The sequence below is a fragment of the Bubalus kerabau genome, chromosome 21 (assembly GCF_029407905.1).
Source record: "Bubalus kerabau isolate K-KA32 ecotype Philippines breed swamp buffalo chromosome 21, PCC_UOA_SB_1v2, whole genome shotgun sequence".
Classification (NCBI taxonomy): domain Eukaryota; kingdom Metazoa; phylum Chordata; class Mammalia; order Artiodactyla; family Bovidae; genus Bubalus; species Bubalus kerabau.
In genome coordinates this window covers 60,507,350-60,529,214 of record NC_073644.1, presented here as the reverse complement: position 1 = coordinate 60,529,214, position 21,865 = coordinate 60,507,350, and the positions used below count along the sequence as shown (strand labels likewise).

The 21,865-nt window shown below is 43.3% G+C and overlaps 1 protein-coding gene across 12 annotated transcripts in view; it reads right to left on the bottom strand.

Annotated features, from left to right (window-relative positions):
• The window catches only part of NEDD4L (NEDD4 like E3 ubiquitin protein ligase), a 379,737-nt gene that overhangs the window by 150,834 nt on the left and 207,038 nt on the right, over positions 1-21,865 (bottom strand). For 4 of the 12 annotated variants that reach the window (XM_055559372.1, XM_055559373.1, XM_055559374.1 and 1 more), the window contains 3 exons: positions 10,910-10,991; positions 8,155-8,193; positions 5,628-5,681 (listed from right to left, as the gene is read on the bottom strand). In XM_055559372.1, the coding sequence (XP_055415347.1) occupies positions 5,628-5,681; positions 8,155-8,193; positions 10,910-10,991 (175 nt within the window). Of the gene's footprint in view, positions 1-599; positions 1,985-5,627; positions 5,682-8,154; positions 8,194-10,909; positions 10,992-21,865 lie in introns of those variants that run through there. The other 8 variants (XM_055559366.1, XM_055559367.1, XM_055559364.1 and 5 more) reach the window with 7 other exon arrangements.

Genomic DNA, 21,865 nt, shown 5'->3' with positions numbered 1-21,865 from the left:
AACCCCAACACACCCACAAAAAGACAATACATTATACAACCAGGGCCGGCCCTGTACAGCTAAAAGGCCATGAGGAAGAATGGGTCCAACTTGACATATGCTTAATTATGAAGCAACCAGACACATTTAACCTGAGATTCTCTCACCTGGATTAGAAAGGATTATTTTTTAAACGCGAGTGTCCTCACAGCTTGTATCTGCAAGCAGCTTTTTAACGCATTTCCAACGTCAACACACTGGGGCACTGCACATTAACTCAAAAAGTAATGACATCTTAAAAAGTCTTTTATTGAGGAGGGAGGGAAAAGGGGGAAAGGGTTGTCTGGATTTTTCAAAACAGAGTTAAGAGACTTTGAAGACCTAAGGCTACGATATTTTCTAAAATCGGCTAACTAGTTTCATGGACTTCTACCAAAGGCGGGACCACAAATCGTGGACCCAGAACCCGGCCAAACACACCAAGTTACTCTGGCCCAAAGCAGGGAAAGTCCCAGAAGGGAGGAGGATGTTGTTTATTTTAATTCCGCTGCAGAATACGCCTGCTGGGCTAGAATTGGCCCCTTCCTCGTGGGGACATACGGCATCGCAGGCTCACTTACCGGGGCGCCGGCTCCCGTGGAAGCCGGGCCGGCCGCTGCGGCGTCCTCCTCGGGACTCTGGGGGGCTTCCTCGGGCCCCCGAGTCACGAGGATTCTGAAGTGCTGCTGCCCCGCGTTTTGATCCTGCCTGATCTTAAACGTGCAGCCCTGGCCCTGTGGTGACCTCTCGGCCACCGCCTCGGTCCTGTGGGCATCGGGAGCCACCCTGCGGCCCCGCAGGGGCGCCTCCGGGTCTGGGTGGCCGCGCTCCTCCGGGGGACTCCCGCGCTCAGCCCGGGGCTGCGTGGGGTACGAGCTGCTCCTCTCCAGCCGGATTCGGGGATACCTCACCAACCTGTCCCCCTTGGTGCCGGTGAAGCCGAAGTTGAAGTCGCCGCTCGGCGCAGGCCCGCCACCACTGGCTGGCGGCTGCTGCAGCTGGAAGACAAAGCAGCGCTTCCCGGAGCTTCCAGAAGCATCTGGAACATGCTGCAGGGACCAGCGCCTGGGCTCGGGCGCCGCCGCTGCGGGCCCAGCCTGGCCCTCGGCTCCCGAGGGCATCAACTTCACCGGGCGCACATCGGCGCTAGACGCGCGGTGTTGGACACGCACGGCCGGCAGCTCGGCCTCCTCGCGGCCGTCGGGGCCCGGCGCTCGGCGGCGGCCACACGTGCCGTTGAGCTGCGGGCCTGGAGCCCCGGGCTCCCCGGTAGGGGAACCATCGCCGCCGCCACCGCCGTCGTCGAGGCTCTTGGCCTCCAGGGGCTCCCCCGGCGGCTCCGTGCCCGCGTCGCCGTCGTCAGGGGCGCCGTCAGCCGCCTTGCGCTGCAGCGAGATCTGCACGGACGAGCTCCGCGTGGGCCGCGAGTCCACGGGGCCCAGCAGCTGCGGGATGAACATGGATGTGCTGCGCTTGAGCGCGCCCACGCCTCCCCGCAGGCCCGCGTCCTGCGCTCCGCTCGGGGCCAGCGCGACCGCGCCGCCCCGCCGCGGGAGCGTGTGGAATGCCATGAAAAAGTCGTCTTCTCCCTCCTGGTCTAGGATCTCCGACTCGGGGGCTGTGTTGCTGCGGCAGGAGCCAAAATGAAACCGAAGCCGATGGGCCATGGTGCCCAGAGGGCCAGGAAGGGACAGGGCGAGCGGCAACAGCAGGCCCAGCGCCGCCAGCAGTCAAACCCCAAAGACACGAACTCCAAGGAAAAGCGTTCCATCTGCCAAAGCGTGAGCACTGCGGCACCAAGGGCGGCAGATAGCAGAAATAACCCAAGTGGCAAGCGGCATTCCAGGCATGATTGGATAAGAGCAGAAAGCTCTCATCCGCACTGTGACAGAGGGTAGGGTGGCCGGAACCACATGACCGCGGTCTCCCTCTCCAATGCCAGCTTCTGGACTTAGTGGAGTTTTCTTCCCCCTCTCGCTCTCATTTTTTTTTTTTTTTAAACAGCAAGAGCCTGAAACAGCACCTTCCCAGCTGCTGCTTTTCCATCAGACAGGAGTGGCCCCAGCAGGGAGCTCTCACAGCTGACTAAGGCAGCAAACACAGTCCGAGCCATGCGGCTATAAATCTCAGCGCAGCGCGCTCACCGGACAGTTCTTTCCAAACCGAGCTGGGCACCCGGGCGCTGTCTCACCGATGCGAGAGAACTGGCACCCAAGGCAGAAGCACACAGAGGAACCCCCTTTCCATCGAACCCAACAGTGACAAGTGAAATTGCAGGGGCTGCAGGAAAGCCCTCTCGGGAGCAATCGGATGTTACGTGCCCCTCTTACATATGATATCACCACACTACCACGATGGAATGCAAACTAATAAAACGTACTATAAATACGATTACACACCCCACAGAATGCGTGTCCCTTTAACGTTAAATAATTAGACCATGATCTACAAGTAACAAAATAGCTGAGTGGAGGGAGGGGGGCGAACAACTTACTGCCAGTTGGGGTCTGCCTCTGGCTACCACCACATGTTTTTTATTTGAAAGATGGGGAGGGCGGGGGACACAATCTCACACATAATATGATTCTCAGATACGGCAGTGCCAGAGGAAAGGAACCCAGCTGGAGAAGACATTCCTCCCTGTATGTCAGATAGGAGAAAAAACAACATCCCCCCACTCAAAAAAAAAAAAAAAAAAAAAAAGGGAAAGACAGTTGAAGAAGCGTGTTGCTTGTGGCTTTTGTAATAAATTAACTTAAATACCATGCAGAAAAAAAGTCTGCCTGGAGCTGACTGTTTTCCAGTAAGAAGTCAGCAGTATCACCCCAGTTGGGTTACAAACAGAGACTCTTGTTACTTTTGAAGGGCCAGAAAGGACCTAAGTAATAAAAGTGAAAGTCCATGTTCAAAAAACTGTCATCGGACTTGTAGCTAATTTGGATATATTCTGTGTGCTTTAAACATACTCTTTTCCGTGAGCCAGAAACATCAGTTATTTTAAAAAAGAGGTTTATTTAGGAGGGAATAAAAAAAAATGATAGGGGGCAAAGGGGGAATACCAAGCTGCAAAGAGTGACAAAAAGTTTATTTTAAAGTCCGCAAAGCATGGCTCTGTCAACAGCTCTGGAGTCCAGGGTGTGGAGGATTAATCCTGTGTTTACATGCATTCAAACCTGTTTTCTAAAGGTATGGGTTTTAAATGCCAAAAATGATCTCTATGAGAGAAATGGAAGCCAGTTTGTTTAACTCGAAAACTGCCAAGCACCTCTACAGTCACGTACTGTCTTAGCTGGATTAACAGCCAACAAAGAAAAAGCCACCAGCAGCAGCGTTCACTGCACAGTAACAACACTGCCGAGGGCCTGGGGCAAAGCTCGGTACACAAAGCACAATCTCTCAGATAAAGTTTGCATTCACATGGGATTTCTTAGAGCTTGGCATTCACTCAAAGCCCTTTTGGGCTTGAAACTCTAGTTTAGGGCTCATGGCAAGGCCATCTCCACAGTCATTCTTTTAGATAATGGAAATGGAAAACAAAAATTTTTACAGTATATTTCTTTTAGTAGAAGAAAAATAATGAGTTAAAATCCATCTGACAGGAGGCAATTTTTCCACAGTGTTGACCCTTTCTTCACCTTCAAGTGTTATTATACTCGATAAATGAGAAAGGAAGAATTAGTCTGTGGCTGCATGTATATCTCCAGGGACTTACTGTTACTCACTGAACGTTTGCCGAATTCAGTGTTTTCTGGATAAGAGATGAAGTGCCAAGAACTGTACTCTCAAGCAGAATTTCTCACTGGATTTAACAAGAAAATAACTTCATACACAGAGCAGAAGTGATTTAGCCATTCAGTACTACTAAGTGTCACCTAAGGTATAAAATGTCAAGATCGATGCAAAGCCACTGAAAATCCACATATTTTAATAGAAAAAGCTATCAGGATGGTGGGCCAACATCTGTTGATTTTCTAATTTGGAGAGTGATACCAGGCATAGGAGATCAAATATGCTCCCAAGTTCCATGCTAAGGGTTAAGGCTTGGCTGTTCTCCACCACTGGCTTCCCTGGTGGCTCAGCGGTAGAGACTCTGCCTGCCAATGTAGGAGATGTGGGTTTGACCCCTGGGTTGAGAAGATCCCCTGGAGAAGGAAATGGCAACCCACTCCAGTATTCGTGCCTGAGAAATCCCATGGACAGAAGAGCCTAGCAGGCTATAGTTCATGGGGCTGCAAAAGAGATGGATACGACTTGGCAACTGAACAACGACAAATTCACCACCACTGGCCTGAGACTTAAGAGACTAGCAGTTACATAATTACATAAGGGCTCTAGACTTCAGTGCTCTCATTTGCAAGGACAGGACATTAAATGAGATATTATAAGTCTCCTTCAGATCAAATATTCTATAAAACTCAAGCTATTCAAGTAGTTCCAGTTGAATTCTGCAAAAAGAAGGGTTCATAAGGACGTTTATTTTAAGCAAATAAATATGGTTAAACCTCTATATCTGTGTTCTACATGCATGGATTCAACCAACCGTGAATCAAAAATATTGAGGAAAGGGAGTAATTCCAAAAAGTTCCAAAAACTAAAACTTGAATTTGCCTCATATAGGCAACTATTTACATAGCATTTACACTGTATTGGGGTATCGTAAGTAATGTAGAGATAAATTTCAAGCATACAGGAGAATGCATTTAGGTTATCTGCAAATATTACACCACTTTATATTAGAGACTTCAGGGTCTTTGGATTTTGGTATCTGCAGGAGTCATGGTACCAGGCTCCCCATGGAGACTGAGGGATGAGTGGACATTAAGTTTCAGGACACTGAGCTCAGGAACTCAAAAGCAGATTTGAGTACAACTACACTCACTTATAATGTAAGGTTCACCAAAAAGTTTGTTCAGGTTTTTCCATAACATCTTACAGGAAAACCTAAACAAACTTTATGGTCAATTCAATACCAGTTCTGAGAGTACATTAAAAGTTTGTATGTATCATGATAATATTCATTTTCATAGTTGCAAACCTTGCCTTGTGAGTACTTGCTGTATACATTCTAGGGAGTTAATTTTGGCAAAGTACTTTAAGCCAGATTTGCTTCTGAAATTGCATTTCTAAAATGAAATCTAAGTTGTATCAGTTACATACATGTGCACGCACATGCACGCACACAAAATATACAGCTACCTACCATCAATCTATATAAAACGTTATTTGCAGCAAATTGATGCCTCAGGCATATCTCTAGTTCTTTGAAGGTACTTTCAATTAAAATACTTTTTAACTTTACCTGTTAAATGTATTACCTTTTTGCTGTATACTGTTAATTAGATTTTTGTTTTCCCAAAGAGATTCAATACTGAACGTGTCACAATCACATAGTTTGACTTATAGATAAAAACACTGGAAGGGTCATTTACATGAGTAATGGCCTTGATCATTATGAATATTAAGCTAGTAATGGGACAAAATGGTCTTTTTGAGGGACATGTATACTGACAGAAGTACAACATAAATACAGATTTCTGAAGCACGGTGCTCTAAAATATTCAGTTAAAAAAAAAAAATGAAGCCAAAATTAAAAATTAGGACCCACTTACCAGTCTGTTTTCATCAAATACTTCAAACAGGAGTCTGTGATTAGATGGATTTACCTAATAAGGGACAGAAATAATATGTTTTAAATGGGCAGAAATAATTCCAAGGAATGAAGTAAGGGACTGAAAGAATAAAATACTTGATGCACTCAAATCAATTGTACAGTGTAAACAACCTGCTCTTCCATCTAGGTTTTCTATTATTGACTTCTATATTATTCCATGCCTAATATTTAGACATATCAGAAGATAAATGGTTTTAAGTGCTGCTTTTCTAACATAAGAAAGGATACTTCTAAATGGTTTTTAACAGTTCCTAAACCTCTCCTAAAACGGCACCCTCATGCCTGTACACCAAGGCTACACCCTCATAAAGGTCTACGCCTGAGAAAATTTCTTAGGCAACGATCAAAAGTCATGAAGAAAATAGCAGAAGGCAGTATTCACCACTGTGTGCACACTTTTTAGGCACCATCTCCTTATTAAATAGCAAAACGTATGTCCCATCTATTCCCAAAGCACCCCTATGATGTATACAACTGTTGCTCCCATTTCACAAAAGAGAACTTGAGGCCAGGAGGGTAAAGTAACTTGCCCAAGAGCCCACAGCTAGGATGCAGGGCAACCAGGAGCTCCACCAGGCCCAGCCCAAGCATCTACAGAGCCCACGCTTGGAGCCATTAGAGAAGAGAGAAATAAAAGATGGCCCCTCTCCCAGCAATGGCAGGGTCAGCGTCAGAGCCCCTGCGCTTTTGGTGTCTTTTTGCTTCTTTCTGTCTCTTTCCCCAAACCTCACTGAAATAGTAGGAATCGTCCTTCAGACCCAAGTGTCAGGTGCAACGCGTTCTCATTTCTATCACTGTACATAAATCCTGGAAAACAACCTTCCTAAGGAAGGACTCCTCTCTCACTAGCAGAGCCCTTGGGGAGTGTGAGTCCTCGGATGGCTTCTCCAGGGTCAGAAGGGCTGTCAGTGGGAGAGCTGGGGATGGGACCCAGGTCTCCCATCACTAAGCCTCAGCTGTCTCAGAAGGGAGAAGCGAAGGAAAGAACACGGCTTGTGCTCCTGACCCCTTGGCTTGCTCTTAACCTGGTGATGGAGCAAGCAGGTTGGCCGGGGGCGGGGCGGAGGGTGGGTAATGTGTTTGAAAGCTCAGTGAAGGGCTGTACTGTGGACCAGTGAGTCCACACGCCGTGACAGGGGCTGGGATGCAGTAGGCACTCAATAAAGATTTGTTCAATGAACGGGACAAAGAAATTTTTAAATGCGCCCCCCTCCCCCCTGCCCAATCAAGTTTACGTATCTTTAGGACTAACATAACTTGAAAAATATCTTGAATGTACTAAAATTTATAAAATTTGGCCAAGGTGTTTAATTAATTTTTGTTTCCCTCAAACTGAAAGACGTCTAAGTAGTTTGGAGTATTACAAGTGGAAAGCTGTATCTGAGAGTGAGTTACGGGCCAATAACACCTATCTGCCGCCATTACATTTTCGGTCTTTCACAAAGTAATTTAAAAATACATCTGGTAGTGGAACCGTGTGCAAGCCTGTGTGCCCCTCAGTTTCAGTAGAGGCTAGACATAGGAGCTCACCAAGTACTCAAATATCAGTGCAATATTTTAGCTCTGAACATAATAGAAAACAGATGTCATATATAGTGATCTATGTTCGGAGCTCATAAAATATATAAAATACTGTTGTGACTGAAAGGAAGAAATCAGGACCATTATCATCAGTCTAATGGCAATATTGTGCTTTGGGAATCTATACCACTCAGAAGATCTTATCTAGAATACTTCTGGAGGTAGAGTAGTTTTTAATAACACAGCTATTCAGACAATTAAAATTAACTCATCTTGAAGAGAAAAAAACATACTTTCCATTAAATAACTGAGCAGCTTAATAGTTTCAAAATTTTAATACCAAAAAAAAAAGCAATGACCACATAAACTCACTGAAAAGTTATTTCCATTAATTTACAGAATTCAGTCATTTCTACATGTAGCTCTTCTAGATATTAAATATAAAAGGTTGAGGAAATTTTACCTAATTTGGTGATATTTAAACTTCAGATGTAGTTTTATATTACACACATATGCTCACACTTAATATCTGAATTGTAAAAATTTTCTTTCCAAATTGGAACATGATTAGTAAATTTCAGGTTCTTTTTAATCATGCTGCTTCTATTGAGCTTATACCTCACTGAAACAATTAAGCTACTGTTTTAATTTTACTTATTTTTTAAAGAAAAATTTGCATAGGAAAGCTAAACTTTGCTATTTGGATACCTTTCTTTTTGTTTCCCTCAAAGATCCCCAAATGAAACAAGTCCAGATTTTGTTACCACTAGTTATAGCTTTTAAAAATTTGGGATACACTAGAAAGCTACCCAACCTTTTCTCATCTTAAAAGGAATCTCAATAAAAATTTAATAGCTGTAACTCAGTGAGTCTGTTGAGATAATATATCAATCTAGTTATCAATAACAATTATGATCCCTCACCCCAAGAAAAGAAAAACTTACTCTAAAATAAAATTCTTCATTCCACTTTGGGTTCAGCGTCTGGAAGAGAAATCATCTTGTAATTTTTTACAGTCTTTGGAACGTTAACAGTTACTGGTACAGTGCAGTCCACATATTTGCTTAAACTTTTTTTTTCACTAAAAACATAGCTAAGAGATTTTCAAAATGGCAATTAAAGAAGCATTTAAGTTATCTGAGACTATTCTATACACCAAACTAGATGGGGAGGGGATGTATGTATGAAACGTATAAGAAACCATAAATTTCATGCCATCAACCAGATAAGAGTAATGTCAGAGGCCTACAAAGAGCCATCACCATGAAAGTCAAGATATTCTTCAAGAAATTAACATTAATATAATTATTCTATAAAGAAGAAATGGACTTTTTTCACTTCCCTCAACCTGCTACAAATCTGTTTTGGAGAATCATGAAGCAGGTGGCAGAAGGGTGACAGTATTCACTAATTACACAAATACTGAAATCTAAAGATTATTTTATAAAGAACAATATTGATGATCAGATTATATAACATGCAACAACTGCCAGTTATAAACCAAAAGTGAACTCTTTCTCCCTAAATGACTAGGTTTACAAATATTCACCTACCGATGTACTTCAATCCTCTTCTCTGTCCATCCACACCCATCCATCCATCCACCCATCCATCCATCCACGCATCCATCTGCATAGCAATCTACATAAACATACATCCTCTGGAAGACTACATATACACATGTGTTTGTGCATTTGGACAAGCATTATGCTCTGAAATGAACACATCTCTCAAAAACTGTATGTAAAAATGAGACTGAAAAATCACCCCCTCACCAAGGACTACAGAGATTTTTAAGTTAGAATGATATTTGCCTTTATTTATCTATCTTTCTGTAAAAACTAGTGCAAGAAACAGCAAAATAATAACAACACAAAGCATCATAAAAAAACAAGCATAGGATGTATACAACACTGAAATGGCATTAAAGAAAAAAAGAGTCAGCAATTTCCCCACCCACAGCTCAAGGGGGAAATCTAACCCTAAATAAAAGGGGCTCACGCTTCTAGTTCTGGATGGAGCCTGGGATGGAAATGAGTGAACACCAGCAGGAGGGAGGAAGGGGAGAGGTGCTAGCAAGCCGGGGCTGCGGGGGCTGCAGAGGGCCAGGAAACCCACTTCGGGGAGACGCGGAGGGGGAGAGGCAGAGGACAGGTGGGGTCGGGAGCAGACAGGTGAGGCCACAGAACGCGTGCAGTGCCAGGCACCCGCCCACGAGGAGCAGAGGATGATGCAAACGGTTCTTCAACACCTCTCGCCGTACAGAAATACTAACCGAGCCGGGCTCTCCCGTGGGGCGGAGGAGGGGGCCCTCGCCTCGGAAGGAAACGCGGTTCAGTGCCCCCCGATCGCGGCTCCGGTTCTCCGCTCCTTCTGCGTCCCGCCGGCAACCAGGTCCCCGGCTGCCTCCCCCGCCCAGCGACAGCGCCCAACAGGGAACAATGGCCTCCGTCCTTCTCAGGAATCCTCCCCACCCATCAAAATACCGGCCCCTGCTCTCCAAACTCTCCAGATTTTCAGGGCCAGTCGGAATGCCAGGTGGGAGACACGCTAGACTGCTGTCTCTTCCTTTCACAAAATGACCTGGCAACAGACCCCGGGCGTCTGCACAATAGCAGGAAGAGTTACCATTTTTTAAAAGCCCTCGCGCACTCCAGGAATTGCTTATCACTGGGTGTATTAGATTGTTTACCCCACAAAGATAGGAAAGGAAAAATAACGGGGATCCATAAATACTACTGAAGCACAGATAAGAACAGTACTTTTGGCAGAAAACATGCACCTTCAATAAATGCCCCGAATATTTTGGGGTATTTATTTATTTGGGGGTAAATATATGATTTAACAGATATATATAAAAACATGGAGTAGATGTATTAAGATATAAGTATAGATATAAATCTATGTTCTAATGTATTTTATAGATGCATATAAAAACATGGAAATATGAATTAAGGTATAATTATGGAAACAAATCTAATGAGATCATGCATGTAAAATTTAGAAAAGTGAAGCATACATACACACATACACATACAGTTTTATTGTTAATATTTTTTATTTGTTTTCATGTAGCTAAGCAAGTATTTTGCTTCCTTTGGTAATACCTGTTTTAAGCTAAACCATTCCCGTTGTTCCTACCAAATCCACAAGCCACTCCATTTCATTAAATATATTTTAAATGGCTTTAAATTTCTTTTCATAAACTAACAAGTCAACAAGAACAAATCCATGTTTTGCTTTATTCTTTGCAGGGAAAAAAACTGCTACTGGTAACAATGCTTCTTTGAATACTGCTTTTATAGTAAAAAATCCATCTGCCAATCCAGGAGATATAGGAGACCTGGGTGTGATCCCTAGGTTGGGAAGATCCCCTGGAGGAGGAAATGGCAACCCACTCCAGTATTCTTGCCTGGAGAATCTCCATGGACAGAGAAGCTTGGCGGGCTACAGAGTCCATGGGGTCGTAAAGAATCAGACACGACTGACCGTGCATGCACTTAACTAAAAGTCAAAACCAGTGTCTTAGATTAATATTGAAAAGTTTGATCTCTGCTAAATTTATAGATTTCATACTAAGAGAGGTTTAAAATAAAAATACTGCCAGCTTAAAACAAAAACATCTACAAAGCTCAAAGACATAATTAAATCAGATTAAATTATGACTTAAATGATGTTTAAATAAGGATGGACACTTACCTTTTTAATTGTTTTTGTTTGTACCAAAGCAAGTTCCCTATTCTCATCCGCTACGTACAATGAAAGTTTCACATACGGATCACTGTAAGAAAAAACAGGATTATACTTTTCATTTTAAGAATACAAAAAAGAAAGTAGCCATAACCTAACTGAAAATGCAAAAATATCAGTTAGTGACCCAGTTTATGTAAATGTTACAAACTAAGCAGTAACATTTTCAGCATGCTTACCAGGGAAATATACTGAGAAAAGTTCCTGACCAAGGATGTTTATTTAAAACCAAAACTAACATGAAACTCGTATTCTAACTTTAAAGATCACCTTCTCTATTATTAATTCAAAAGAATTAATTTGCTGTAGTTTCTTTTTTCTAAGCACATTCAGATTCTGGAAAAATTATAATAAAAATTATTAAAAGGCATTTAAAATTTGTCCAGATTAGCAAAATCTAGCTCAAAAATTTAGTTTGCATCCTATTTTTATTCTGATTTCCATTATGTTGGTAAAAATTATTTTTCTTTCAGTGGAGGTAAAACAGGCATTGTTTATCTAAAGCAACAAGTATCACCTTATAGAGTAAAAGACAGACACATATATAAAAAATTAAAGCCCAGTAAATCAATAAGAGAGTTGCCCAAAGTTACAGACTCCAGTAAAGTCTTTTTTTTTTTTCCAGTTAACTTTCTTTTTTTTAAAAATTTTATTTATTTGTAGTAAAGTCTTGATTAAATTTCAGGTTTCCTGACTATAAGTTCCAGAGTTCTAATCATTTCCTTGGGAAACTAAAAACTTTTAGCCAGAAAGTATACTGAAAGGATACTTAATGTGGATTATCTACTTAGAACTTGGTAAATCCACTCATCGTATGTTCTAGAGTTGCTCATACTAGGATAGCTCAAATCTAGTTAAGCTAAAATAATCTGGGGTCCAGGGTCTTCTGTTTCACACTTGGAATCCTTAAAATCATAGAAAGGGCCTTCATGTATTCAATCCCCAAATTTTCACACATCTAATTATCTATAGCCGATAATTTATTTTCTTCCAATTTGAGAATTATCCTTTAGTAGTTATACACCATGGAGAAGGCAATGGCACCCCACTCCAGTACTTTTGCCTGGAAAATCCCGTGGACGGAGGAGCCTGGTGGGCTGCAGTCCATGGGGTCGCTAGAGTCGGACACAACTGAGCGACTTCACTTTCACTTTTCACTTTCATGCATTGGAGAAGGAAATGGCAACCCACTCCAGTGTTCTTGCCTGGAGAATCCCAGGGACGGGAAGCCTGGTGGGCTGCCGTCTATGGGGTCGCACAGAGTCGGACACGACTGAAGCGACTTAGCAGCAGCAGCAGCAGCAGTTATACACCATGACTATTAACTCTTATTTTGCAACATCCAAGGTATTTCTAAAGATTATATGGAGCATCGTAAAATGCTTAAACATTGGTTTTTATTCTATAGGTCAATAAATAGGCCGTGAGGAAAGAGAAAGTGACAAAACGCAAAGTTTAGTACTAACAGAACTGTACTTGATATCCGAAAGACAGAAATCAAGAGTCAGTGAAAAATACCGTTGGTGTACACCCAAAGTATTTATTATTCATAAAACGCATCTTAGTGGAAGCTACAACACATCTTCTTAAACACAAAAAAAACCCACAATAGAATTTGCTCTGTTATATTCTGAGTAGAGAGATATATATATATATATATATATATATATATATATATATATATATATATATATATATATATTTTAACATTCTGGTTTAGAAAAAAGTATTAGTTAACCCTCTGTCACTTATCCATAAACCATAGATACTTTTTCACTAAAGGACATCTGACCAGACACACCTACTCCTTCTGATCTGGACACACTCAGCCTCAGAATAAAGACGAATCAAGAGCCAGGATGTAATCTAGGTTTAAAGACCCCGAGACCACCTTCCTAATCAGAGCGATGGTCTGGGTGATGATCAGGAGATTATTTCTAGGGTCAGTGTTTCTCTGGCTTTAGCATATCAGAATTGCTGGGGAAAAGGGATAGTTAAAACATAACATTGCTTGGGCTCCAACCCAAAGACCCCCACAAAGGTCTAGTAGGTCTGGGGTGGGATCAAAGAACTTGCATCTCAAACAAACACCCAGTGATGCTACTGCTCGGGATTCAGGAATCACACTCTGAGAACTACTGCTCCACATGGTATCTGAAAAGAGTATTTTCCAGCTATAGACACCAATTTTCTATTTCCAGCCACCAAGTTATTGCTAAAAAGAGCTCACGGCCTGCTATCTCTGTTATGTCAAGAACAGCTCCCAGTCTGCCACAGAGGTGCACACACGCTCATACACACACACAATCCCACGTTATGGAGAAGACCACGACCTCTGCTGACTGCTGTCTCTTCCCTCCATGCCCCTTGGCTTTCATGATTGCTGCCTGTTACATAACTGCTCTAAAGAGCCAGGCACTCACTTTGATGGGGCATCCACCTTCTTCCTCTAATCACCTCCTGACCTCAGTTTATGCCCCCTTGAAGAATTCACAGTGAGTGACACATGCAATTGAAGGTGTGGCCTCGGAGTCTGGGACAGTGTCCCCTAGCCATGATGGGGAAGGCTTGTCTGCGTCTGTCTTGAGTGTGCATCCAGGTAGAGGCAGGTGCTGGGTGACTACCTGAAGGTCTGACCAGGAAACTTCCTGGAAGAGAATTCAGGGTGAACAGAGAACCAAAGGCCAAGGTGTGGGAGCTGGAGAAAGGAGAGTAGGGTACACGTTCAAGGGGATGGAGCACAGGGCTTGGGCAGGCTGGTGAAAGGACAGGGGGTCCAAGAGCGCTGGGGGTGTGGGAGGGGAGCCCTGCCCAGGGGGCTCTCCCTTTCTGATGGCACAGCTGCACCACCGCCATCAACACGTGTCTACAGAGAGACCACACTGCTGGCACGCTAGTGCTAGTGAGCTGGGGGAACCAGTGGGCAACAGCGAGGACTGAATCATCAAAGGTCAACATGGACATTCAGGCATAAAGAAGATATGGCACATATACACAATGGAATACTGCTCGGCCATAAAAAAAAGAATGAAATGATGCCATCTGCAGCCAGCATGGATGCAGCTAGAGATTATCATACCAAATGAAGTCAAAAAAAGAAGGACAAATACCATATGCTACCACGTATATGTGGAATCTAAGCTATGAAACACAGTCAGCGACGTAGAGAATAGACCGGTGGCTGCCAAGGGGTGGGGGTGGCGAGGGGTGGACTGGGAGCTTGGGATTAGCAGGCGCAAAGTGGCGCATCCAGGATGGAGAAACAAGGTCCCACTGTGTAGCACCTATAGGTGCACATATATTCCTATAGAACCTATATTCCTATACACCTGTATTCCTATAGAATATAGGAACCATATTCAACATTCTGTGATAAACCAGGAGGGAAAATATGACAAAGAAGGTACATATATATCTATTCTAGTTGTCATGTATGGATGTGAGAGTGGGACCATAAAGAAGGCAGAGCACCGAAGAATTGATGCTTTTGAACGGTGATGCTGGATAAGACTCTTTGAGAGTTCCTTTGACAGCAAGGAGATCAAACCTGTCTATCCTAAAGGAGATCAACCCTGAATATTTATGAGGACTGATGCTGAAGCTGAAGCTCAAATACTTTGGTTCCCTGATACAAACAGCTAACTCATTGGAAAAAGACCCTGATGCTGGGAAAGATTGAAGGCCGAAGAAGAAGAGGGCAAAGAGGATGAGATGGTTGGATGGCATCACCGATTAAATGGACATGAACTTGGGCAAACTCTAGGAAATGGTGGAGAACAGGGAAGCCTGGTGTGCTGCAGTCTATGGGGTCACAAAGAGTTGGACATGACTGAGTGACTGAACAACAACAATACACACACACGTATATAATTGAGTCACTTTGTTGTACAGCAACACTTAACACATTATAAACCAACTATGGTGGTGGTGGTTTAGTTGCCAAGTCGTGTCCTACTCTTGCGACCCCATGCCAGGCTCCTCTGTCCATGGGATTCTCCAGGCAAGAATACTACTTCAATTAAAAAACTAAAACTTTTTTAAAAGATAGTTTAAAAAAAAAAGAAGACATTCATGAATGGCCCTTAGCTCAGCTGAGTGAGGATAGCACTTTCCCATTTCACCAAGGGGAAGGCTGGAGCAGAAAGGTGCGATACGGACAGGGCATCAAGCATCAGAGAATTGCAGGGAGATGCCAGCGCAGCCTGAGCAGCCATCAAATCCGCCTCAACTACGAGCACAGCTGGAACCAGCATTACCGCTACCACCAGCCCAGCACCCAGCCGCCGTCAAGCATCCATCTGCACCTGGCCAGTACTCGTATGTAGCATCTCACTCCACTCTCACCATAAGCTTCTGAAGCTGGCACATGTTTCAGATGAGAAAATGAGAAAAATCAAGCAGCTTGTCCATGGTTAAAAAGGAAGGGAGGAGATGGGAAGGAACACAGGCATCTTTGCTCCAGAATCCAACCCTCTGAGTGCATGGATCCAGCCTTCCCGCAATATGCTACGCTGACCACCAACAGAGCTGCCTGAAGAAATGTCGAGGGGCAGGAGTTCTCAAAATTCTGCTGAGTTGGAAAACATTGTGAGCTGTAACTGCCATTATGAGCTAATCTGTATCTTACTTATTTATTCATTTGGCTGCACCAGGTCCGAGTTGCAGCATGCAGGATCTTGAGTTACAGCATTCTAACTCTTGGTTGGGGCACCTGAAATCTATTTCCCTAAACAGGGATCGACCCCAAGCCCTCTGCTTTGGGAGCTCAGAGTCTTAGCCACTGGACCACCAGGGGGCTATTTTAGCTAGCTTATCTTATTTTCTTGTCCAACTCTGGTTGGGGGAACAACCAGACTTGGGCGGTGTCTTTACCTTTAAGGAAGATCACACTTTTGAGATCTTATCTCCTCCTCAACACTCCAAATAACCAGCTGTGTGACCTTGAACAAGTCACTTGAGTGCTCTGAACTTTGATTTCCTATCTCCCAAATCAAGAGGCTTGGACTAAATCAGTGGTTTTCATACGACAGACGCAGCAGAGCCCTAGTTCTGTGCAACTATCTCAGGATAACTACAGGTTAGAATTTGCACCTTAATCTGTCTTATACATTGGTTTTTCATATTAGAATTTTTTTGGCTGGGGTTCTATAACTTAAAAAATTAAAGCCACTAGACTGGTTAGAATATTCTGAACCTCAGAACAATTAGAACTTACTTCTCTTCTTTCATAGTAACAATAGTCCAGCCCATTTTAAGAAAATATGGACTGACTTCCTGAAGATAAACTAGGAAGAGAGAATAAAACTCTACTCTCTCCATCAGGGCATGAAAGGTGAAGTCCACGGCAGTGAGTATAAGAAACCACTCCTGATCATCACTTCAGTTCAGTCCAGTCCCTCAGTCGTGTTTGACTCTTTGCAACCCCATGGACTATAGTACCCCAGGCCTCCCTGTCCATCACCAACTCCAGGAGTTTACTCAAACTCATGTCCATCAAGTCGGTGATGCCATCCAACCATCTCATTCTGTTATCCCCTTCTCCTCCCACCTTCAATCGTTCCCAGCATCAGGGTCTTTTCAAATGAGTCAGTTCTTCACAGCAGGTGGCCAAAGTACTGGAGTTTAAGCTTCAGCATCAGTCTTTCCAGTGAACATTCAGGACCGATTTCCTGTAGGATGGACTGGTTGGATCTCCTTGCAGTCCAAGGGACTCTCAAGAGTCTTCTCCAACACCACAGTTCAAAAGCATCAATTCTTTGGTGCTCAGCTTTCCTTATAGTCCAGCTCTCACATCCATACATGACCACTGGAAGAACCATAGCCTTGACTAGACGGACCTTTGTTGGCAAAGTTATGTCTCTGCTTTTGAATATGCTGTCTGGGTTGGTCATCACTGGGGTGATATTTTATACATGTTACCCGCTTCTAACACCTTACGTACCAGGTATCGAGAACACATCACCGGGGCAACAAGCAAAACAAAGGCACGAGGTGTGGGTGTGCCTGGGGCCAGGCCGAGGAACAGTAAGCCTCGTCACCAGCTTCTTTTCCGCTGCTCGTTCACTGTCTTCACCTCCGATGACCTTCATCTGAAGGTGATGTTCTGCGGGAGGGGTGGGAGGAAGACTCCAGCTCCCAGAGACTTCTTCACACTGATCCACAGAGGCCCCCCGATAAAGGTGGCAGTTCCGGAAGAACCTACTGCCCTCTGAAGGGTACTTATCAGACCCTGACTGTCTCCACACCTGTACTACTAAAGGTCAGCCAAATCCCGAGGCTGATGGTAGGTTATGCTCGAGGCTTCCCTCCCCCTCGCCGAGAACACCAGAAGGTCTAGGAAAGACACATAAAGAAGCGTGTCTGCACCTTCTCTTATGGGGAGTAGATATAGGGTACAGCTGTAAGGGTAGAGGGTTCTGGTTTTTTCATGTTACTGCCTATATACTGAACATTTTTGTTGCTGTTATTAACCATTAATACATAATACTTTTATAATTAGTAAAAAAAAAAAAAAAAATCTGGAAGTTCCTGGAGGGAAGTAGGCAAGACGACCGCGGGTCTCCTCCACTGGTGCTTCTTCATCGGTGCCCGTGAGCATCTCCACCGGAGTCTCCAGTCCCAACTTCACCAACTCTCTAAGTGACCTTCAGACAGTCACTTAACCACTCTTAACTGCAGGTGGTTTGTCAATGAAATGGGAACAATTCCTAACTCAGAGTATCACTGTAAGGGTCAGAGGATATTATGTACTAATATTCGTGCCCACTTCATCATCAACACGCAGTATAAGTGCCCCATAAATGGCAGCTGTAACTGTGATTCTGTTTTTCCCTCTTTCAAGACTTCTGAGGTTCTCTGTTGCTCCTTCAAAGCCCCCTGCTCCTGAGGTGATGGCGGATCTGACCTGACACCGATTACCTCACAGTATAAATTGGTGGCAGCCAAACATAGCACCTTAAGTATTCCGTGCCTCCTCGTGATTCATGCTTGTGGAAGCCCTAAGGGGATCTGGTGGAGATGAGCAAACTGGTCGTCTTATTTACAACAAAGCTCATTGCAATTTACTCTTGACAACCAGTTACTGGTGTGCAGTACAACTCGGGCCTGGCATTAACATTCCTTAGAAGCTCGATGCTGTGTGGATTAGAGAAGACATTCTCTTTGTCAAACCTTTTGTTTTCTCTGCTGCATGCTGAGGCTATTGAGGTATTACCTTCTTTCTTTTCAGCCCTTCCAAGGAGACAAACTGATATTAGGATTCAAACAGCACCCTAGTACTAACTGAGTAGGGCTTCCCTGGTGGCTCAGCAGTAAAGAATCTGCCTGCAATGCAGGAGATGCTGGTTCAATCGCTGGGGCACGAAGACCCCCTGGAGAAGGAAATGGCAACCCACTCCAGTATTCTTGCCTGGCAAATCCCATGGAGAGAGGAGACTGGTAGGCTACAGTCCGTGGGGTTGCAACACAGTCCGACATGACATCGAATAAACAACAACACAGTAACTGAGTACTTGCTGTATTCCAGACAAGGACACGGGCATCACAGATAGAAGACACTGGCCCATCTGAATGGGGCACAGAACCTGGCACACAATGTGCCAAGTACTCTGGCACTCGACACTTCTAATATAAAAGACTGCAGGGCTACAGGCCTGCTCTGATCTTAACCAGGCGCCAAGAATTCAGAGACGGGTCTCATTCTGCCTTTGCGGCCACTAAGCAAAAACAGCACACGTGAGGTCATTTCTCGGGCAGAGGTGGAAATAAGACTTGCTGGGTTCCCCGTTGCTCAACCTCCCGGGCCACACTGAACAAGGACAGTTAGGCCTGATGTGTCCCTAAAGGGGTGACCCCCCTCCATCTGAGTCACCCAAGTGCTCTATGATAAACCGCAGAGTGGAAAGGCGAGTCCTGTTGCACCGATTACTTGCTCATTTTTCGCAGACTGGTCTTTGATGAGACCTAGGTACTCTTTTCAAGGAGGCAGGGGAGCGGGGGGAGCGGGGAAGCAGGGGGGGGGGGGGGCTGCCTCCACTGGCAAAGAGCTCTGGGGGTTAGGTTCAGGCTGCGCCACCAGGCCAGAATGGCGGTGCCGTGTCCGCCAGCTAGAAACCTCTCCTTCCGAGAGGCTGGGCTATTACGAGAACAGTGAGAACAGGCTTCGTTTTTCAACCATGCCTCCTGTGGGAGCACTCCACCATCACCTGAAGGAAGCAATCATTCTTTCCCATAAAATGAAGTTGCTTAATATGCTGCCAGGACAGTCTGTAAAAACATCCCGTCTTTGTTCCCTGTGAGCAAAGAGCTGAGTCTAACTTAGCATATTACATAACACTGTAGATCAAATTTATTTTGACTACCTGATGTATGATACACTAAAACTTAGGTAACCCAGGGAAAATTTCATTGGAAAACCTGCATTGCTGAAGGTTTCTGCATACCTTTCCACTTTCACTATCATAGTCAGTGTTACATAAGTTACTAGTATCTGTAATAAAGAAATAATGCAAGACACTCACAAACCAATAAGGAAAAACGTTAGCTAGAAACCGTGAGATAATAAATCACATGAATATAGGCGATCATATAAAAATGAAGTTTTCATCTAACAAGGGGTCATGGATTCCAAAAAGCTAACACTTTCTAAAAAGAGGAAGACATATTAATACTCTACTACTGCAAAAATAATTATCACAAGTTTTTCTAGAAAGCAATATGGCAGGAGGTATCAAACATTCAAAGAATTGGTGCCTTTGATTCAACAAATCTATTTCTAAGGATTAATGCCAAAGAAATAATCAGAGATGTAGGCAAATATTTATCTGCAAAAGATACTCATTACAGCATCATATATAAGAAAAAATTAGAAGCAACTTTCCAGTCCAAGAAAGAAGTGATTAAATAAATTATGGTGCAATCATCTGCTAGAATATTATAAACCAGAAAATCGTCATTTCAAAGAATATTTTTCATTGGGAAAAAATAATCATAGTATAACATTAAGGAATAAGCATGGTCTAAAACCGGCAAAAGTAATTGAGAAAAACGGAGCTAAAGTTAGTCCTTCTCTCTAGATGACAACTTTATGAATTATGTTTATTTTCCTCTTTGTGGTTTTTATTTTTGCTAGATTTTCTACTGTGAGCAAGTACTACTTTGATAAGTACAAAAATTATGAAAATAACAATAATAGTTACATATGTGCTTCAACTATAATATACTCTTCAGCAAGGCATGAAACCTTGTAATTTCAAAGTTAGCCTACACCTTAATAAAAAAAACCCAAAGAGCTTCAGATGTTTTTTCCTACCCAGAAAATTGCCTTAAATGGGTGACTACTGAAGATTTTTGAAAGAAATATGCACATACCTTCCAACCCTTGATATTTACTGAAAGGCATGAATTACACTCTGAAATACGTCACTTGTCACCAACACTGACAGTAAGTTGCTCTTAAATATGTATGACCTTTCAACAAATGCCAGAAAGGAATGGGTCTACTACAGACAAATGCATTTTTAGTTTTGTCCAAGGGAGCTCAAGAGGCATTAGAACTTTATATTATAGCTTAGGTGGAGGAATAATCCTTCCAGACTTGAAAGCCACCATAATCAAAACAGCATGGTACTGGCACAAAAACAGACGTGTGGATCCCTGGAACAGAACAGAGAGCCCAGAAATAAACCCACACACCTCTGGGCAACCAGCCTTCACCAAAGGAAGAGAGAATCTACGATGGGGAAAAGACAGGCTCTTTGCAAGCAGTCCTGGGAAAGCTGGACAGTCGCATGTAAATTAACGAAGTTGGAACTCACCCTCACACTACACACAAAAATGAACTCAAAATGGCTTAAAGACTTAAGAGATGTGACACCGTAAAACTCCTAGAAGAGCACATAGGCAAAACATTCTCTGACATAAATTGTAGCAATGTTTTCTTGGGTCAGTCTCCTAATGCAATAGAAATAAAAACAAAAACAAACATATGGGACCTAATCAAACTTACACACTTTTGCACAGCAAAGGAAACCATAAACAAAACAACAACCTCCGGACTGGAACAAAATAGTTGCAAATGATGCGACTGACAAGGGCTTAACTCCCAAAATATACAAGCAGCTCATACAACTCAATAATTAAAAAAAACAATAACAAAAAATAAGCAGAAGATCTAAATAGACATTTCTCCAAAGAAGACATACAGATGACCAACAGGCACATGAAAAGATGCACAGCATCACTGATTATTAGAGAAAAGCAAATCAAAACTACAATGAGATATTACCTCACACCAGTCAGAATGGCCAGCATTAAAAAGTCTACAAATAACAAAAGCTGGAGAGGGTATGGAGAAAAGGGAACCCTCCCACTCTGTTGGTGGGAATGTAAATTGGTGTGGCCACTGTGGAGCCAGTTTTTAAAAAACTAAAAATAGAGTTGCCATATTGATCCTGCAACCCTACTCCTGGGTATATATTAAAGAGAAAACTATAATTTGAAAAGATTTCTGTACCACAAAGTTCATAGCAGCACTATTTACAATAGTCAAGTTACAGAAACAATGTAAACGTCCAGCAACAGACGAATGGATAAAGAAGATGTAGTACACACACACGGAATACCGCTCAGACAAGAATGAAGTAATGCCGCTTGCAGCAACATGGATGAACTTAGAGGTCATCCTACTAAGTGAAGACAGAAGGAGAAAGACAAATACGGAACAGACAAATGGATAAAGAAGATGTGGTGCATACACACACGGAATACCGCTCAGACAAGAATGAAGTAATGCCATTTGCAGCAACATGGATGAACTTAGAGGTTATCCTACTCAGTGAAGTCAGAAGGAGAAAGACAAATACCGTATGATATCACTTATCTGTGGAATCTAAAATATGACACAAG